This window comes from Seriola lalandi, unplaced genomic scaffold (assembly GCF_002814215.2).
Source record: "Seriola lalandi dorsalis isolate HSWRI2012SDOR001 ecotype SW California unplaced genomic scaffold, Sedor1 jcf7180002054338, whole genome shotgun sequence".
Classification (NCBI taxonomy): domain Eukaryota; kingdom Metazoa; phylum Chordata; class Actinopteri; order Carangiformes; family Carangidae; genus Seriola; species Seriola lalandi.
The window spans coordinates 320477-338129 of record NW_019524891.1 but is presented as its reverse complement, the minus strand read 5'-3'; the positions used below and the strand labels follow the sequence as shown (position 1 = coordinate 338129).

General features: G+C 41.8%; 2 protein-coding genes across 5 annotated transcripts in view; both read right to left on the bottom strand.

The window, feature by feature from the left end:
- Nucleotides 1-62: 62 nt before the first annotated feature.
- Nucleotides 63-2323, bottom strand: LOC147819053 (uncharacterized). The gene is made up of 3 exons (XM_087174319.1): nt 1956-2323; nt 1287-1509; nt 63-1106 (listed from the first exon to the last, which is right to left on the bottom strand). The coding sequence occupies exons 1-3, from the start codon at nt 2284-2286 to the stop codon at nt 977-979; spliced, it is 684 nt and encodes a 227-aa protein (XP_087030445.1). The 5' UTR covers nt 2287-2323; the 3' UTR covers nt 63-976.
- A 3427-nt stretch (nt 2324-5750) lies between these two features.
- Nucleotides 5751-17653, bottom strand: part of dock10 (dedicator of cytokinesis 10) — a 64317-nt gene continuing 52414 nt past the window's right edge. For 3 of the 4 annotated variants that reach the window (XM_087174328.1, XM_087174327.1, XM_087174329.1), the window contains exons 39-57: nt 15401-15511; nt 14710-14822; nt 14367-14482; nt 13553-13690; nt 13277-13459; nt 13060-13170; nt 12715-12930; nt 12546-12603; nt 11743-11844; nt 11000-11106; nt 10704-10826; nt 10499-10612; nt 9063-9209; nt 8708-8918; nt 8391-8581; nt 8210-8310; nt 7271-7409; nt 6973-7045; nt 5751-6793 (exon numbers count right to left, since the gene is read on the bottom strand). In XM_087174328.1, the coding sequence (XP_087030454.1) occupies nt 6735-6793; nt 6973-7045; nt 7271-7409; nt 8210-8310; nt 8391-8581; nt 8708-8918; nt 9063-9209; nt 10499-10612; nt 10704-10826; nt 11000-11106; nt 11743-11844; nt 12546-12603; nt 12715-12930; nt 13060-13170; nt 13277-13459; nt 13553-13690; nt 14367-14482; nt 14710-14822; nt 15401-15511 (2413 nt within the window). In that variant the 3' untranslated portion in view covers nt 5751-6734. The remainder of the gene's footprint in view (nt 6794-6972; nt 7046-7270; nt 7410-8209; nt 8311-8390; nt 8582-8707; nt 8919-9062; nt 9210-10498; nt 10613-10703; nt 10827-10999; nt 11107-11742; nt 11845-12545; nt 12604-12714; nt 12931-13059; nt 13171-13276; nt 13460-13552; nt 13691-14366; nt 14483-14709; nt 14823-15400; nt 15512-17653) is intronic. The other variant, XM_087174330.1, reaches the window with a different exon arrangement.

Here is a 17653-nt window from a genome sequence, read left to right as displayed (position 1 = left end):
TCCATCCAGCGAAAAATCTGCAGTTCATCCAACAACAGGTTAAGTGGTTTGCACTCAAAGTAAAAAGTGGTTCAAAGTGAAGTTCATTTGTTGTATGATTATGCTTTTATAATGCAGAAAACATTTTGGCTAATACCTAAGTGTGCAGGCACCTGAGTTTCAGCTAATTCTCACAAAATTAAATGCAACTGTATATCCAGCCTTATAAATACCTACATTACTTATATATTACTGTATCATTTAGAAATTTTAAACTGATCCACTAGAGTGAAACATAATTGTAACACTAAATGAGCTTCTCAAAACCTGTCAGATACATAACACTGCATATGTCACAGGTAATAGCTTACAACGACTGTTAAAGGTGCCTACGTTTCATATAAATATGCCACACACTGGTTTACTTACAAGGAGCCTTCCAAACATGAAAGCAGAGTCTATAGTGTGTGATTTAGACTAAAAAGAAAATACACTCTTTATGAACACTGACATGAAACAGGTCACATGTCTAAACACACACATGGCCCCTCGACTACCCATTTCAATTTTACATAGTGAAAAGAAACAAAAGATGAATAAATAATGAGTCCTATGTTGCTCATGAGGCCTGAGTCAGGTGACCACAACTGTCTGTAAAAAGCGCTGTCACCTGCAAGTGTATGTCTCACTCCAAAATGACACCACAGGTCAGGAAGAGGAGTCCAGACATCTGATCCTCGCCGCAGAGGGCCCTGTGTCTCATCACTGTTGGCCAGGCCTGGATCGCCATGGCCAGATGAAAACAACCCCTGTAACCAGAGTCCTCTGTTTGTGTGGTTAGGTGTGATAAAAATCGGTCTGCTGGCTGACTCACTGAGAGCCCAGTCTACACTGACCTAGATGAAGAGGCTTAACCTGGTTCTGGCCACAAAGGCTCAGTTCATGTCGTGTCTGCATTTTGTGCCATGGCCACATCCAAAAGTGTTTAGAAGTTCTTTTAAGAATCTGTCTCAGTTATGGAGGCCAGCTCAGTGATTTTCGGCTCCTCCTGGTGTTTGGTCAGAACTGGACGGTTGGTGTAAATGTCATCCACAGGTAGCAGGAAGGTGACAGTTTTTACCTTGGCCCTAAAAAGTCAAAGAATTAACAAGGGTTAGATGGATACAAGTCTGCAATTTAGGAAAAGGTGAATAAGGCCTATGTAATACATTAAAACTAGCCATTAATGGAGGAACCTTCAAAACCTCTGTTTTATCTGAAACCCAACTTTAATCAAGATTTCTGGGACTTTAAGTGCCTCTCTCTACCTGTTTTTGTGGACGTATTCCTGCAGGGAGTGCCTGTTGGTAACTTTTCCCACGTCTCCTCTAGCTGGGTTACCAAAGATACCATTCCCATGCTGGATTTCTTCTTGCAGTCTTCCCCATCCAGAGTCACTCTGTCTCGACCTGTCTGTCCTTCCCTCTCTCATAGTCACCCCAGACAGGTTGGAGCTTATAGAGTACCTCCGGACAGTCATGATATTGTTCTCTGTGAAAGAACAAGAACATGATGCAGTGGAATGGATTTGTTTTTGACATTTTCTGGTGTCTCATTTAAATCTTATGGTGTCTTTATATTCCTCACATTGTGTTGTGTTGCTGTTTCTATAAATAGTATGCTAAATGCATTTCTATAAACATGTCTCAGTAAGAGGCTAGTGAGTTGCATTATGGCATCCAGTGTTTTGGAGTTTGATCCATACTGAGAACTAAAATGATATCTCTGCTCTTGCTGCTTAGATTTAGACCATTTCCCTGTTTAACTGTCTCTTGTAAAACTCCAACTTAAATTATTAAGTATTAAATTTCTGGAGATATATATATATTTTTAATAATTTTCTCAGGTGCCATAATTTTTTATGTCCATAGTGTAGTTGTGGTAATGAAATGGTACTTGTACAACCATTTGTGCTGAAACAGGCCCTCAGCTCTTACCCTTGTATTGTCCCTCCAGGACAGGTGCAGACACATTTCGTCGCAGGTTGACATAGGGGTTTTCCTCCATCCCTGCCCGCTGCTCTGCTGCTGAAGACACCGAGCTGGCTTCCCCTAACACGGTCTCCAATGTCCGCTGAGGGTAGTCCCCTCGCAGCTCGCGGTTCTCCGCCTCCAGCTTCTTGATTTCATCGCGCATCTCCAAGATGACCTGCGCCAGGCTGCGGGTGCTCTCCATGGTGCTGCTGCTGCGTTGCCAGTACCACGGCTTCCCGAAAACAGGCGGGGAGTCGCGCAGCACTGGCTCACCGTGCTGCTGGGGTTTTAACATGCTGCTCCCAAAGGCTTTTTGTGGTCCTCCTGCTGTGTGCCTCTCTCTGTTGTCTGTGTCTCTTCTCAATCTCAGTCCAGATTATGTCGCCTTTCACCACTTATACAGCTGAAAAGGCTCCGGTGATCAGCCAGCAGCACACAATGGATGTTTTATTAATCAGCCCCGGCGTCCAGTTTCAGGAAAACTAAGCAGGGGTCGGAAATGAAATGTGCACTGCATAAGAGCTTGAATGGCAGGAGACCTACAGTAAACCTGCAGGAACTCTGAAAAAGCTATGAAGTTCTGACAGCTTGTTGGTCCTACAGCAGGTTCAGCAACTTCATGTTTCAGACTAAGAATAGATAGGGGAGATCTGATTTTTCTTTTCTTTTTTTTTTTTTTGGCACCCCACACTCATCCTCTTGTAATGCCCATGTTTCTGGTGGGATTACAATATCCTCCTTATAAAATATTAATCCAGTCTGTCAGAAAAATGTAGGATGGAAACTGAGAAAAGGCCGCCTTTCAGTCACAGCGATGCAGAAGATCAAACATAAAAATTAGTTGATTCATTGTACAAGTATAGATTGGATTTATGTCTTAAATGTACACATTTACATGTAGTACCCCATTAGCAGTGAGATTTTATTCATTTCACCCAGACAGACATGTGGATTGGTGGGCCTCTAATTTAAGCCACTAAATAAGTGGCCCTCCGTCTCATGAATATGCATGTTGTTTAATAAAGGCAGAGGTCGGGGGGTAACCCAATGATGACAAGCAGTCTTGGGGGGAAAAAAAACATGAAAACAAAACAGGCGTTTGATAAATGATAAGAGAGGGAATCACTGCAAAAGACATCAAATAGAGGCGGGCTGCTCACAAAGGAGAAAATTACAGATAATTACACTCAATGGGGCTTCCACAGCCGGGATTGTTTGGTCAGGTGCTGCAAAAGAGCTCATGTGGCCACAGGTTGTGACCCATAATGAATAGACCAGACAGTCTCTGAGCACACCTGTAGCTTAGCTGGTCTGACTCCAACATAGAGTGAGGTATAACACTGCCAACACACTTCCAAATGATATAATAAAATATGAAGTATTGTCAGGAAGAGCCAATATCTACCAGGTCAATATGAGACACCGAGCCTGCAGCATAACCAGCGTTTGTCATCTGTGACCTGCACTGAATGGTGCTGGTTCAGAGCAACCTGACCCTACCAGAGTCTAGGCCAGTGGGAGGGAGACAGGCGCACATAAGCGGAGGAGGAGAGAATTGGGAGAGAAACCCAATCGGCCCCTGCTTTCTGGTTCACAAAATACGCTACAGAGAGGGAGGGAGGGAGGGAGGCGAGACAGATGAGACTTTAGGAGTAGAGAAATACCGATTGGCTGGTAGGAAAGGAGCTTGTGAAGAAAAGGTGCTTCAGGAGGTCAACGGGACTCAATCCGCTGCACGTCAGGTGTGCAACCACAGAGGGAGAGTGAGGAGACAGACATAAATGTGTCCGCTGTCTTGTCAGGCAGAGATAAAGACAGATAAGTGACGGCATGCTGTCTTTTACCACCAGCCGTATGTTCAGGGCCACTTAACCTCTGTTTATGTGCTGTGCCCCAACACCAGGCTTAGCATCAATAAATAAACAACCACTCTGCTGCTCCCTCTCTGCATGGTCAGTAATTATACCCAGCTATTGAAAAAAAAAAAAAAAAAAAATCTGACAGCAGATCCCATGTCAGAGCACATGCTACATTTTCATGTCATTTCACTTTCAATAAAACTCCAATCGTACATTTTCATACCCTTCAGTCCCTTCTTTTATCATGAAGCTTCTGTCTGCAGTACTTCATTTTCACAAAAGCAAACAGACCATGAATATTAACACTGCTGATATAAGTTTAACACAACAGACTACACCAAAAATCATTTCAGATATGGGCTAGATGCACACAGAATACTGAACGAAGGGAGCGTCAAAACATGGCTAGTTTCCCGAGAAAACATCTGACCTAAAATATGGCATATTAAAATTTCATATTAGTGTACCGCAGGGAAGATATGCAACATTTAGCAAAACAGTTAATTAAGTGAATGAAAAAAAAAAGCACAGACGATTTGAAAAAGTCTCCCAATTCCAACTGTTGTCAATTAAAACAAAATCTTTTTCTTTTCTTTCCAAATGGCACCCTAGCTGCCAGCACACTAGTAAAACGGTCTGGTTGGGGCATCAGTTATGGTTGTGGTGAAATATACTGAAGATGCAAAGCACAAAGGAAAACAGAGCTCCAGGGTAAACACGATGGAGGCCGTCTGAAACAGAGAGCCCAAGCAACAGACAGGCACACAGCAGTGGTGGTGAGAGCCTCTGGGCTCCATCAGATCAAAACACACTGCTCAGATTGTGATTCATTTGGCTGCTGACTGTGTGCAGTGACCCCTCTGAGAATGAGGAGGAAATCAATGATCCAAAACAAAGGATTGGGCTTTTGGAGTCTTTCCATCCATTTCAGGCAGGATTACTGTACAACAACAGTAACCCTGCCTGTATGATTTAAACATATGCTCAAACTCTCACTAGAATATGTTTAATATACAAAGAAAAATATTTTTTTTAGCTATCCACAACTTTAGGACACTTTTGTCTAAACAGTGAAATATTGTGCAAATTTCAAGGTATAAGCATAGCTGCACTGGCCTTGTGACACTGATGGTGCAGGGAGATGACATGACAGGTTGACCTAAAGCCAAATGCCTTTTCTTCTGGTCAAAAAACAACCCTGACCTCTTTTTTTTTTCCTGTTTGCTTTGATGCACTAGAGCCTTTTCATCTTTTGCACTGGCCCTTTTAAAGCTAAGTGCCACTGCATATATTAAGTTACTCTAGGGTCATTTACTCTTTGAAGAAAAAGCAGACAATACAGATCACAATCACAAATGAGATAGATGAAAATTTACTGTATTATTATTAATCTATTGTTGTCTCACTGTTAATGTCTATACTGCTGTATGCGTTAAAATATAGCTGGTATTAGGTGATGATGGATCTAAACAGCCGTTGTCCATTGTCTTCTTCAGCCTGGACCATGGTATGAAGTGATTTTTCTTCTTCGTGTTCAGGCTGGGTTCGCTCATTACACATTTTTATTTCACACATTTATATCTGTGAAGGTGAGGGATCTCACGATTATCTATAATTAGCTGCTGTCAATGGACAGGATATGAGCGAGCTGCTGTGCACAGCTGCAGCCAAGGCACAGTTTCATTTCAGAAAGGTATTTTACTCCATTCAGCATGATTGGAAACCTGGGCTGATATGATTAACATAATGAGTGACAGGTACTACAGTGAGAAGACGAGTGATCTGACGGTAAGATGCAATGTCCTGTGAGACAATAGAAGACATACGATTGTAGCGACACTGACATCAGGACAGCGGACGAAGACATGCTGAGGAAAATGACTGAAGTATAATAATGAAATTTGGACATAAACAAAATTTTATTTAAATGTTATACATAAAACTTTAGTTTTTGTTCTTTTTTTTTTAATTCAGCTAAACAAATATTTATATATTGTATATATTTATAAAAAGAAACATTTCAAACATTTTAAATATTAATATTTCTTATTTACAATTTCAAAACAGTACAGGAAATAATAACAGTAACAATGCAATTTCAATCATAAAAATGTTACAAAACATAATTTTTTTTTTGTTTGTTTTGATTTGAAAATTGGGAAGCTGATATTTCCAGGATGTTAGCAAGGATAAAAAGTAGCAATGTGGAGCTGCTCTACATTCAAACAGGAACTAGAGGTGCGTTCAACTCCTCATATGCTTGGTAAATGGAGACCTGTATTCAAATATTTTTGTTTTTCACATTAATCGTCTTTAGATAGTCTGAAGTACAATGCTACTGCACAGAAGGAATGTAAAAAATGTCTTCAAAATGCACCAGAAAGCTATATATTACATGTACAGCTGAACGCACCCCAAGCTCAGTAAGGTCACTGTTCTCTAAAGGGACAGGGTTGTGGAGAGAAGGCGCATGTGTTTGTGTTTGTGTGCATGAACATATGCACTGTATGTATTTGTCTGTGGGTGTGTCTGTCAGTATGTAAGCTGATGAATCAGTTGGCAGGGCAGGGGAATCCATACAACACATGGATCGAGTCTCTAAAACCATAAAACAAACAGTAGCTAACAGTCCAGCAGCCTGGCCTCTACTGCAGATAGTCAACGTTCAACGACAGGACTACAGACTACCACGACCACAGTCTACACACTTCTTCCCTTGTTTTCTCTACACTCGCCATCAGTCACAGTTCCACTGGCCCGCTGCTCTCTGCGGCAGGAAACAGCCACAGTCAAAAACAAGCAAATGAGCCGCTTCCAGGCTCAAACTGGCATTCAGGAGAAAAAAAAAAAAAGCCCTCCCTGGCACAAAAAATTTCTTGTGAGTCTATTGGCAATTCAGTAGGCGCTGTGCCGTTCCGTTCCTGGTTGCCTTGTGTGAGGAATCTAGATAAGAGCAAGAATAAAAAAGAAGCTTGCATTGGAACAGGAAGATTCAAAAGGAGAGATAAAGTATCAAGACTAGCAGTTTGGCTCTGTTTGGCTGGGTGGAATGATAAAGTGGGGAAAACAAGAAGCAAGCTGAGAAGATGTCTTTCATGAGGGAATTTGATGACATGACGTACCAGTCTTAGAAAGAGTGGACAGAGAGCTGTTAGAGAGAGAGGCGGTACTGGATGCAAGAACGTTTTTTTGAAGCTGCAATGAGAGAGATAAGATTCGGAAAAGAAGGAGAGAAAACGATGAAGTCATAACAGCAACTGATGGAACCCATGAAAATGCAAAAAATGTCTCATAAAATAATGCATAGGTAAAGATGGTGCTTATTATGCCATGCAACTTGAACTGGCAGCAAAAATAATAAAAGCCACAGTGTGGTAACAAACTACATCTGGACACTCATTGGTCATTGCATAGGGAGACCTGTTCATTCATGATGCCAGACAGCTCAGTCAGCATGTCTCTGTAGTGAGCTCTCATCTCCTCCTGGTACTCCAGCTGGTCCTCCTTGATCAGACGCTCATTCACATCCAAAGCCTGACCACAGGCTTCTGCAAACTGCCTGCAGGGAGCAAATGAAGTTCGTCTCATTGCAATGCTCTCATTCTTAATGCTGTGAATCACGTCAAAAATGATTATAGTGATTTTTTTGCCATTTATTAAACAAAACAAGTTTGCCTGATGAACATGAAGAAGATTGTTACATTTATAAATCCTATGGTACAAAAAAAAAACACAAAATCAATTGGGGACTGCACTTGAAGGTTTTCCTGCGTTTTGGCAATATTAACTTCCTTTTTAATCACATGTATTTGACGAAGTTTGACTTACTGCAATATAATCTTTATTAGCCTTAACTCTCAGTCATATGAGTAAGAATCTTTATTTCAAAAACTGTCAAACATAGAAAAAAATATATTAAGCTGTAACAATTAGTTGGTGTTGATTATTGTTCATTCATTTATAAAATGGATTTAGCTCTAAAACTATATATACCATGATAGTGTGGACTATTAAACAGTGGACTAATGTTGATTTTCTTTCCTTTAATTTGTCATATTTTTTCATATGGATTCATCTTATTGGAATTTAGATTTTTGCTGATTTTTATTCACATGTTGTGTTTTGTTTCAAAAGATATGCTGTTGCAATGGCCAGACCTCTTGTGTAACTGTAATTTGGGAACTATGGATGTGTTGAACAACATTTCCCATGTGCATTTCATGACATATATCAATATAGCTTCATTTAAAATAAAGCTATGTTTATGTTGTGTAAAATAACATAATTCTGAACCTTCATACTAAATATATCCATACTGTGTAAAGCCAGGAATAAAAATACCAAAACTTAAAGTCCTACCTGAAGATCTCCTTCAGCAGTTTGACCTGGTTGTCTGGGTATTTCTTGGCATTCTTCTCCTCTAAAAATGCCCTTGCATAAGCCATAGGCCCTGCATTGACCTGGAGGGGGACGATCAGGTGAGACAAAACGAAGCAACTTCATTCAAACATGCACATATGTATCTCTGCAGCATCCCCACCTTCACGCTGACGCTGCCCTGCAGCTTCAGCTGCAGCCGGATCATGTCCACCTCCTCCATGTTGCAGAGCTGGTTGAGCTCAGAGACTTTACGCGACATCTCATCTATGGCTACTTCTATTGGGTTCATTTCTGTGCTCTGCTGCTCCACCACCTGGATACGCTTCTTAAGGTAGGGGAAGCTGGAACTCGCTGGAGAGAAGAAAAATAAATACACACAAGTCTGTAAGGAGGATGAAAACTGTGCTGACATGTATACAGTATGTTATGTTTTTATTTTTTCGTTCACAGGAGTCAGAGCGGTAGACAAATACTAACTGGTCAGTATGGTGCGTCTCTTGCACTGCTCCTCCACATCTCCATGTTTCTTCCCTGACAGGGTGAACGGCGTCTCAAACACAAAGCGGTTGATGTTGTGATGTCGCTCGAAATCTGTCCTTTTGTCCTGTTGCTCTTTCTCGTCAAAGTAGGGCACCACGTACGTTACCTGGATGTAGGCAAACTTTGGGTCCAGGTCTTTAGGATTAACCTGTTTCCAAAGAGTGTTAAGAAAGCATCGGTGAGCATTTTTGTGATGTTACGTGACACAAACCAGTGATTCACCAATAACAGCCAGGCAAAACATACACTTACACCTGAAAGTTTTATTAACAGACCAAATTCTGTCAGTTACCTTATTGGAGTCCTGGATCATTTTGACATTATCAGCTCCGAATTTGTCGGAGTAGAGTTTGAGTAATCTCTGGGAGATTTCTGACAGCCCCGTCAGCTTCGGCTCTTTGTAGATGAACTCTTTGCTCTCCTCCTCCTCAAAGAAACCCTGCCAGAACACACATGCACACAACACTAATTAGTAAAGCCTGTGACATGTGCGAGTGGGTGTTTGTGCAATTCAGTTTTAATATTTGGATGATGTTGCTTTTGCATGTCACAACATATCTGTACACCAGTCTGATTTTATGTCGCCCCCTAGTGGTTTCCTGAGTCATTGGTTGTGTGCGCACAGGCAATAACACATTTTGTCATTTTGTTAGAACCACTCAGCACTAACAGGGGGTCAGTGTTAAGTTTCTGGATGGGGGAGTTCAAAGGTCATTTTCAAAGCAGCATTGGAGTCAAATGTCAAAGGTGAATGAGGTTTATTAAACAGTATCTTCCTGTCCTCTGAGGCTGTTTGACACAAGCTCTTCTTAATGTTTAGGGAGGAAACACCTTAATCACTGGAGATTATGGGAAGTAAAATGGACCACAGCAAGCTTGACACAAGCCCTTCAATGGGGTAAGAGCAGCAGATGTTAATAGTGGCAGAAGGAGAAGAGAGGTAAAAGTGGTTAGCACTGAGGAAGATGGAATATCAAAGACATACAAAACTTACCGCAATCTTGATTTAGAATATAATCAAAAAAAGGAAGAAAAGAGCAGACAGAGAAATTATAGATACTGAAAAAAATCTGCTCTCCTTATTTTCCCATGAATGATGCTGAATCTTTTTCCTTCTTTTTACAAATAGTGAGAAGATTTCATATTCTCATTATCAGCTTTTAAAACCCTTTATTCATTTCAGAGCTGTCAAATCTCAGCATAGAAATATTATCCCCCTCATTAACAAATAGGGAACTAAAGGATCGAGATTCTTAAAAACCAAGCTCCAAACCACACAGTGCTTCTTCAAAGGTAAATCCAGGGATTCAAAGATAAAAAAAACACAATTTACCTGTTACATCAAATATGCTTTTACCATTTTTAGCCAAATTAATAAAAAAATATATATTTCCCACATACCCCTAGTGGTATCTACGTATGCAGACAGTTTCTGTTTTATTTGCCAAAGTTTTGAGCTTTCTGCCACTGAGACTTGGTGGGAGGTGAAAGGCTAAGGATCTGTTGCACTCAAACCTGAAACATTAAAAAAACTACTAACAAAAGCATATTTTACTGATACCGCCTATAAGGTTATATTTTGTATTTGCTCTGTAATTTTGATGGTGAAAGTTATATGAATTGTGCAATACATACAGGCGTGTCAAATGTATCTGTGTGTGTGTGTGTGTGTGTGTGTGTGTGTGTGTGTGTAGGTGGGTTCATGTAACTGCAATAATTGTTCCTCACCTGTCCGTAGAAAGCTACTCGGTAGTAGCGACCGAAGAGCCGCTTTTCCGAGTTCACCACCTCGGTCACCTTCAGATAGGAGCGATGGATGTCATAGTACAGCTCTGACAGCCTCTGTGGGCACGCACAAACACATGCGAGATTAAACTCAGCTCAATATGCTCACACACACACACACACAAAGAATGGAAGGGTTAACAGCTACCTTGAAATCCCGTCTCTTTTCAAAGACAGCGATGACAGGTTTGTTGATGTCAGCGATGAGCTCGTATCTCTCCGATTTCCACAGGTAGTCCACACACAGCTCCAGCTGCTCCACCAGGGTGTCCTACACAGTGCAGCAAGATCAGGCAGCACATTAGAGAGCGAGCATTTACTGCCGTGGCGCTAACACGTGACACCATCTTGTCTTCAATGTTTATGATCATGCATTGCATGCATGCATTAGAGCAAAACTTTAAAAGTTTAAGGCTTTATTCAGGATGAAGGGCGGTCACTGACCTCAGTATAGGGCGTGTCTTGTGTACCAGTGTCTTCCTTCATGGCACCCTCCTCCTTGACATTAGGGCTGATGCACATAAACGCCGCCCAACCCAGAGAGAACGATGCTGAGGTTTCAAACAAGTTAAAGTGACATTAGGGCAAGTAAGTCAACATATATACCTGTACACATCCCATAAAGGTCACACGTTATTGCTGGTCTTATGTTTGCCTTGTAAACATACAGATGCACACAAATGCATCCAGCACATAAGTACATTCTTGTATTTAAATACAAGATGTTTTCACCATTTCTTTTTTTTTTTTAACATTCAAGCATTCCATCTCTGCAGACTCAAACCAAATTATAAATGTGACTGTGATTTATATCGAACCCCAGTGACACTCCATATTTTATCCAGTGAGACTTGAGTGAACAGTGAAGGTCAAACCGTGACAGCACAATGTACTAACCTGACACAAACTCATATCATTAAGGCAAGAACAGCGGTCCTTAAAACATTTAACTGCATAGTATAATACACAGTGTAGAAAAAAAGGTTAAGATTTGAAGATTTGGCACCTGATCAACCTGATCTCCCTTCAATCCAAACCATGTCAATATCAACACCTTCCACTCAATTGCAAGAGGTTTAGACAAATATCAGTGCACACCCATTCTATCCACAGTCCCTTGTCTCTCCATCTATATGTTCTGAACTCCCAACCCCTCCACCCAACAGCCCCCAGGCGCACACACTCACTGTCTTGATCTCGGGAGGTAGTTAGTAAGGAGCTACAGTTAAAGACAGGGCTTTCCTCAGGGGACACACTGGACATCCTGGCCTTGTCAGCTCTCCAGTAGCCTGTTTGGTAGGAGGGGAGGAGGAGGAGGAGGAGGAGGTTTACAAAGTTGACGTCCACTTGCTTTTGCCTTTTATGCTCAAGGACAAGGCTCACGCATCAGCCGAGCGGCTGGCACACTATGCTAGCTGCTGGCACACTACTGGTACAGTGCGTAAAGCGCATGCGAAAGAGTTCAGACACGATGTCAGACACTATAGCAAAAGACAGAGACATGCTGTGGCCTAAACTGGGACACATGCACACATAAGAACAAACAGATTTACGGGTAAAAGAACATATAACGCAGCAAAATGTGTGGAAAGCAGCAGAAGACGTGAATGGGAATGAATCCAAAGACAGATCTATACTACTAGTTGGATTCTTGGATTCCTAATTTATCCTCCACAACACAAAGACACTCTCATGTCACCATTGTGCTCACTTTCAGACATACACATCAACCCCCATGATGATATGAAGGACTGATGGCTGAAAGCTTGAATGAATGTTAGCGGAGAGAAAGGGTGGTTTTCTGATGGCTGTGGTTGGACTTTCTGGTTAGAAGTAACTATGTCTTTGAAGATGCACACAAGAGTTTCACAGCCCTGTATATGTGCAGGTATTTGTGCATACGCATACACACACGCACACACACACACACACACACAAACCATGCTGTCAAAAGCTTGCAAAGTGAAAGCAGCAGCTGGTGCACACTAACCTCTCCTCTTCAGCGATTCAGCGATCAGGGCTGAGATGTGGATGTAGCACATGGCAGCCTGAGGGAGAGGCAGACACATAACCAACAACGTTAATGAATACTTCATTCTTAAAACCATTTGTGAAGTTTCTGAAGTAAGGGGTGACTTAAAAAGTATAAGGTTTATAACCTCTGAGAGATCGCCGTTGCGGACGTGGACCTTGGCCATGCTCTCCAGCCAGGTGCGTCGAAGCTCGGGCGTGCTGGCGTAGGAGTTAGCCAGACTGTACTGAAGATCCACCAGCATCTCTGGATCCTTCTCGTGCTCCTTCATTTGAGCCGTGGCCATCAGGACTGTCCTGATCCGCTTGGTCAGGTCCTTCACCTCAGCTGGGAATGGAGTGTTCTGCAGAAAATGTGTTATGAACATTCATTATTTGAAGTGCAAAAGTCAGATGACATGCATCTATATAATATACTACACATCCTAATTATTGATAAGAAAGCTGTACTATAACCCCAGAACCTGCTATACCTTGAGTGGAGCATCTCCATTGGCAAAGTTATTGATGATAGCCAGGGACTGCTGAAATCTCGACCCTCCAATGCCGGCGTCTGCTATCAACTGGCTCACTGCCTTGATGACCTGGAGCGGGAGAGTATGGGGTAAGAAAAATGTCACACTGAAACTTCGATTCACAAAACGCAGAATACTGAAGTTATATATTTATACTACATGCGGTTTGACTGACCTGCAGATGAGAGCGGACTATAGACTTTCCCTTGGTAAACTCAAAGTTTTTTCTCATGAAGAAATACAGCAGAGCAGCTGCCTCCGTCTGGGTGGAGCTGGATCGATGGTTACAGCACTTGAGGATCTCATAGCACAGACAGCCACACAGGTCTGCCTTACCCTGGAAGAATGCACTGGGGAACTACAGAAAGAGATGAAGATGAAACCACATACAAGGAAGAAAAAACTAACTGGATGACTTAGATGTTATATGTCTACATGAAGCTTTCTGGACCTTTTGTACAAAGAGCCTGAGTCCAGCGAAGACATGCCGTAGAGTGGCGGTTGACTGGTTGATCTGAAAGAAGAGCAAGTAGGTGTCCAGCACCTTCTTCATCAATGCGTTCTGTCCTTCATCCAGCAACAGCTGCTTCTGTATCGATGTATGTAAGAAGAAAAAAAAAGAAGAATTTCAGTTTCAACAGGCAACGTTTCATGGAAAGACTATCTTACACCTTTGAATACAGTTTTTAAAAACAGAGATTCTTCTAGCCACCAGGTGGCAGCAGAGTGCCACTGTCTTTGGTTTTCAATGCGGATTAATGGGCGTAGGATTTATATTGGATTTTATTCTGGACCCTAAACAACTATGGACATTTCATTTCGACAAAAAACGTTTGTAGATTTTTTAGGTTTTGTACAATAGAATGATGGTGATAGATATGAGAATACCAATGCTGATTCTTATTCTAGTTACAAACCAAACAGTAACTATTATTTGACAGAGAGAAAAAGTCAGAGAAATATGAAAAGACACACAACCTTTAAAGTAAATGTGTAAAAGCCATATATATATATATATATATATATACATAAACAATTTTTTTTGCATTTAGATGTACTGTAATGGTCAAATTCAAAAACTGAGCTCAGATCTCAGATACACTATACATATACACATATCACAAGTATACAATAAATACTGTATGTACAGCACATAACATAAAGTAAAATAGATTCTCCTTAACAAATGAAAACAGATGACAAATGCAGTGAGTGTGTGGTGTGAAATGTAGTTTCAGGTTGTAAACTATGGAAGGACCACAGACCTTGTGGTGGAGAACAAAGAGCTCTAGTACATCCAGCACAGTGAGGGTCACCTCAGTGGACAAGTTTGCCTCAATATCAGTAGGACTCAGCGTGTCCCCATCTTGAATACTCCCATCTGGAAAGAAACTCAGATATGAACAACTTTAATCCATCTAATCTTGTAGTCATCTCATCATCATCATCATCATCATCATCATCATCATCATCATCTTGTAGTCGTTTTTCCTGATTCAATTCAAGGGTCCAAGTGCAAAGTGTGTCGTGATGCTGTACAGACTGTAAAGCACCTTGATTTGAAATTTGACTTGACTTGATCTCAGTCTGTGTGTGTGTGTGTGTTACCTGTCTCCATCATCTGCAACAGCTTGGGGTTGGTGAGGGCATTCTTGCCCCTGATGATGGGCATGGTTTGGGAGCGAGCATGCCGGTGACCTTCCCCTCCAGATGACGCCATCCTGCAGGGATCAGCAGCTAGTATCAATCACAGTGCTCACATGTTTTATTTAACACTTGCTTTAGCTACACTGGAGCAAATGTACTAATACACATTTGGACAATGTTGTGTTACCTAACCAGTTAGAGATATTGTACATTTTTAGTAGACAGGTAAATATAAACTGCATCCATGTCCCAAGGACTTGCTGTTATCGGGAGTCTGTTAACACATGAGGAGTACAGAGACAAAGACTGGCATATCACACAAAACACTGCAGGTATGAGGAGGGGGCATGCTGAGAACACAGTTACAGTCTAAAACATGGAAACACAGTGGTCACATAAATGATGAATCCACATGGGACAATAATGTGTTTACCTAAATCCAAGTGTTCACATTGCTGTTGTGGGTTGAACCCGTGTTTCAGTAGTCTGGAGGTTGTTGCTATTTAAGAAACTATTTACACTCTGTGCCAATCACCAGACATCATTAGCATTAAGAACAGTTTCAGTTAACAATAGAGTCAGTATCTTCACACAGTTTGACTCCATCATCACAGCTGAGGTGTTGTTTGTTTTCCTGGTGGAGGGTGATTACCATTGTGGGAAGAGGCTTGAGGGATGAGAGGACTGGGAGGGGTGGTTAGAGCCCTTCAGGGTGCCATTGGCCTGGGTGGACTGGGCCAGCTTTACTGCCGCTGCTAGCTTCCTGTTCACGAGCCAATCACATCAAAGCTAACATTAGTTAGATAAGTTAAGACCAACATTGTTTTTAGTGTTCACCATTATCATCATTATTCAATTATATTAAGTGTGAGTGGCACGCCAGCAATCGATAAAAACTGAAAGCACTATTTTTTGCACTTTTGTGACCTTATTACATATTTTTAAGAACTAAGTCACATTGTATTCCAGTAAGGCTACATGAAATGCTGAAAGCATACAGCATCTCCAATTTGACCTTGGTGTGATGAGAGCAGCTAGTGTCAGGAAAAAAAAAAAGATCAAACAGCTCATATAGAGAGGGAGGTCAGCCAGATGGAAAGGTTAGTGGTGAAGCAGAGTCAGTGGTTTTAGTCTGCCATCAGTATCATATTGTGTAAATGGTAAATGTTATCCTGACTCTTGTTAAGAGTGTTAGTGGAGAGCAGAGGCTTGTGGTCACCGTTAATATAAAACAGTGGACGGCATGGGGAATTAGGATGTATAGATGTGATGAAGCTGAACGTCAGTTAAGCTGTAGCACAAATCAGCTTAGTCAGTGGATCTCAACAAACAGATGTTCAACATACTGTATCATATTCTTATGATGCTTATATGAAGCTCGGTCGGAAACGACTGCCAAGCTACACAAAGCAAATGGTGCCTTAGCCAGCCAAAAGTAAGAAGACACAGCTACCGTGTAAGCCAATCGACACAGCAGCCTCAGAGCCTATTAAGGAAACTCAATCAAGCCAAGCAGCAGGTGGAGTCCAGCCAGTCGTGAAGGCGGGGCACGGAGGCGGAGGGTTACGAGGTCGACATGCAACATCGAGGAGGTGAATGTGTTAAAAGGGTGTACAGAGCAAACAAAACTAACATACAATACCAGCATAAATTTCCTCTTTATTTCCCACTGATGTCAACACAGAAAGGGTTACGTGATGCAACAGAACATCAATAAACGTGCAATCACACTGACAATCCATTAACAGCAGCAGCAGCAAGCACAGAGGGGGTGGGGGGGGGGCATGAGGCATGCACTGAGGTGAAGACTACAACAGCAAGGGCAAACATGGAGAAAACATTATAATTAATTGCTACTTGTTGAGGTCGTGTAATGTATATGGTGCATGTGCATGTGTGTGTCTAAACTACGGCTTAGGTTAAAGGGGGTGAGGTTCCCTGCACCATCAGACAGAACAGAAACAGAATATGTTTCTAACTTAAAGGCCAGGAAAACCTGTTTTCTCAATCAGCTTATTACCATGAGCGATGGGACAAGAACACACAGTTTTCTGCCGAATTAGTAAAAAGTTTTTATAGATCTCTGAATTTTTTTTTTTTTTGTCTGTTCTCATCCAACCCATTTGAAATGGGAGGGACACACGTACGTTCATGTATCACAATTAACAACAACTGACTAAATGCTCAAGCTTTTTTCAACCTTTAACTTTTATTGGTGCATCAATCATGAATATTCAATATTGCAGAGAAATACTTGGGATTTGAAACCAAGTTTTCATGGGCTTTAATGGCTGAATTGTTGTCTGATAAGCTAGCTGGCTGACTGTCTCCCTAGCTTGCTGGCTGGCTACACACTGCTGGAGTAATTCATCACTCCTGAGCTTCAATGGGTGCCCACACTGACTCAGCCAGGCATCAAAGAGCTAACAGAGAGAGACACTGAGACAGACATAGGCGTAAGACTGTGAGTCCCCCATGGCCGGGTATTACAGACGAATGTTAAGTAGCTAGCAGCCCCAGACAGGCTCAACTACGTCTGAGAGAGCTAGCTAGGCTTCCAGGTATCTTTCTTCTGTTAATGCCTCCACACACAGTAATGCAGTGTGTTCTCCCAGCCTTTTGTTGGCTTACATCTCAGCATCTTATTGCTGAAAGGAAAAAGAGGGCTAATTTAATTAGCTGGGAGGAACCAGAAGATGGAGGAGTCTAGCAGTGCCAATGGCTCAGCTCCAGTAAGAGCACACAAACACACTCACACTCACACACCATAACAACCCCCATCCTATGCTTGCCAACTACTACAGTACAATATCCAGCAGTGATTCTCTCTCAACAACAGCAAGATCCAGGAGTTTCACCTCCCCCCCTTCTCTTTCTTTTCTTCGCTCCTTCACCCCCCTCCCCT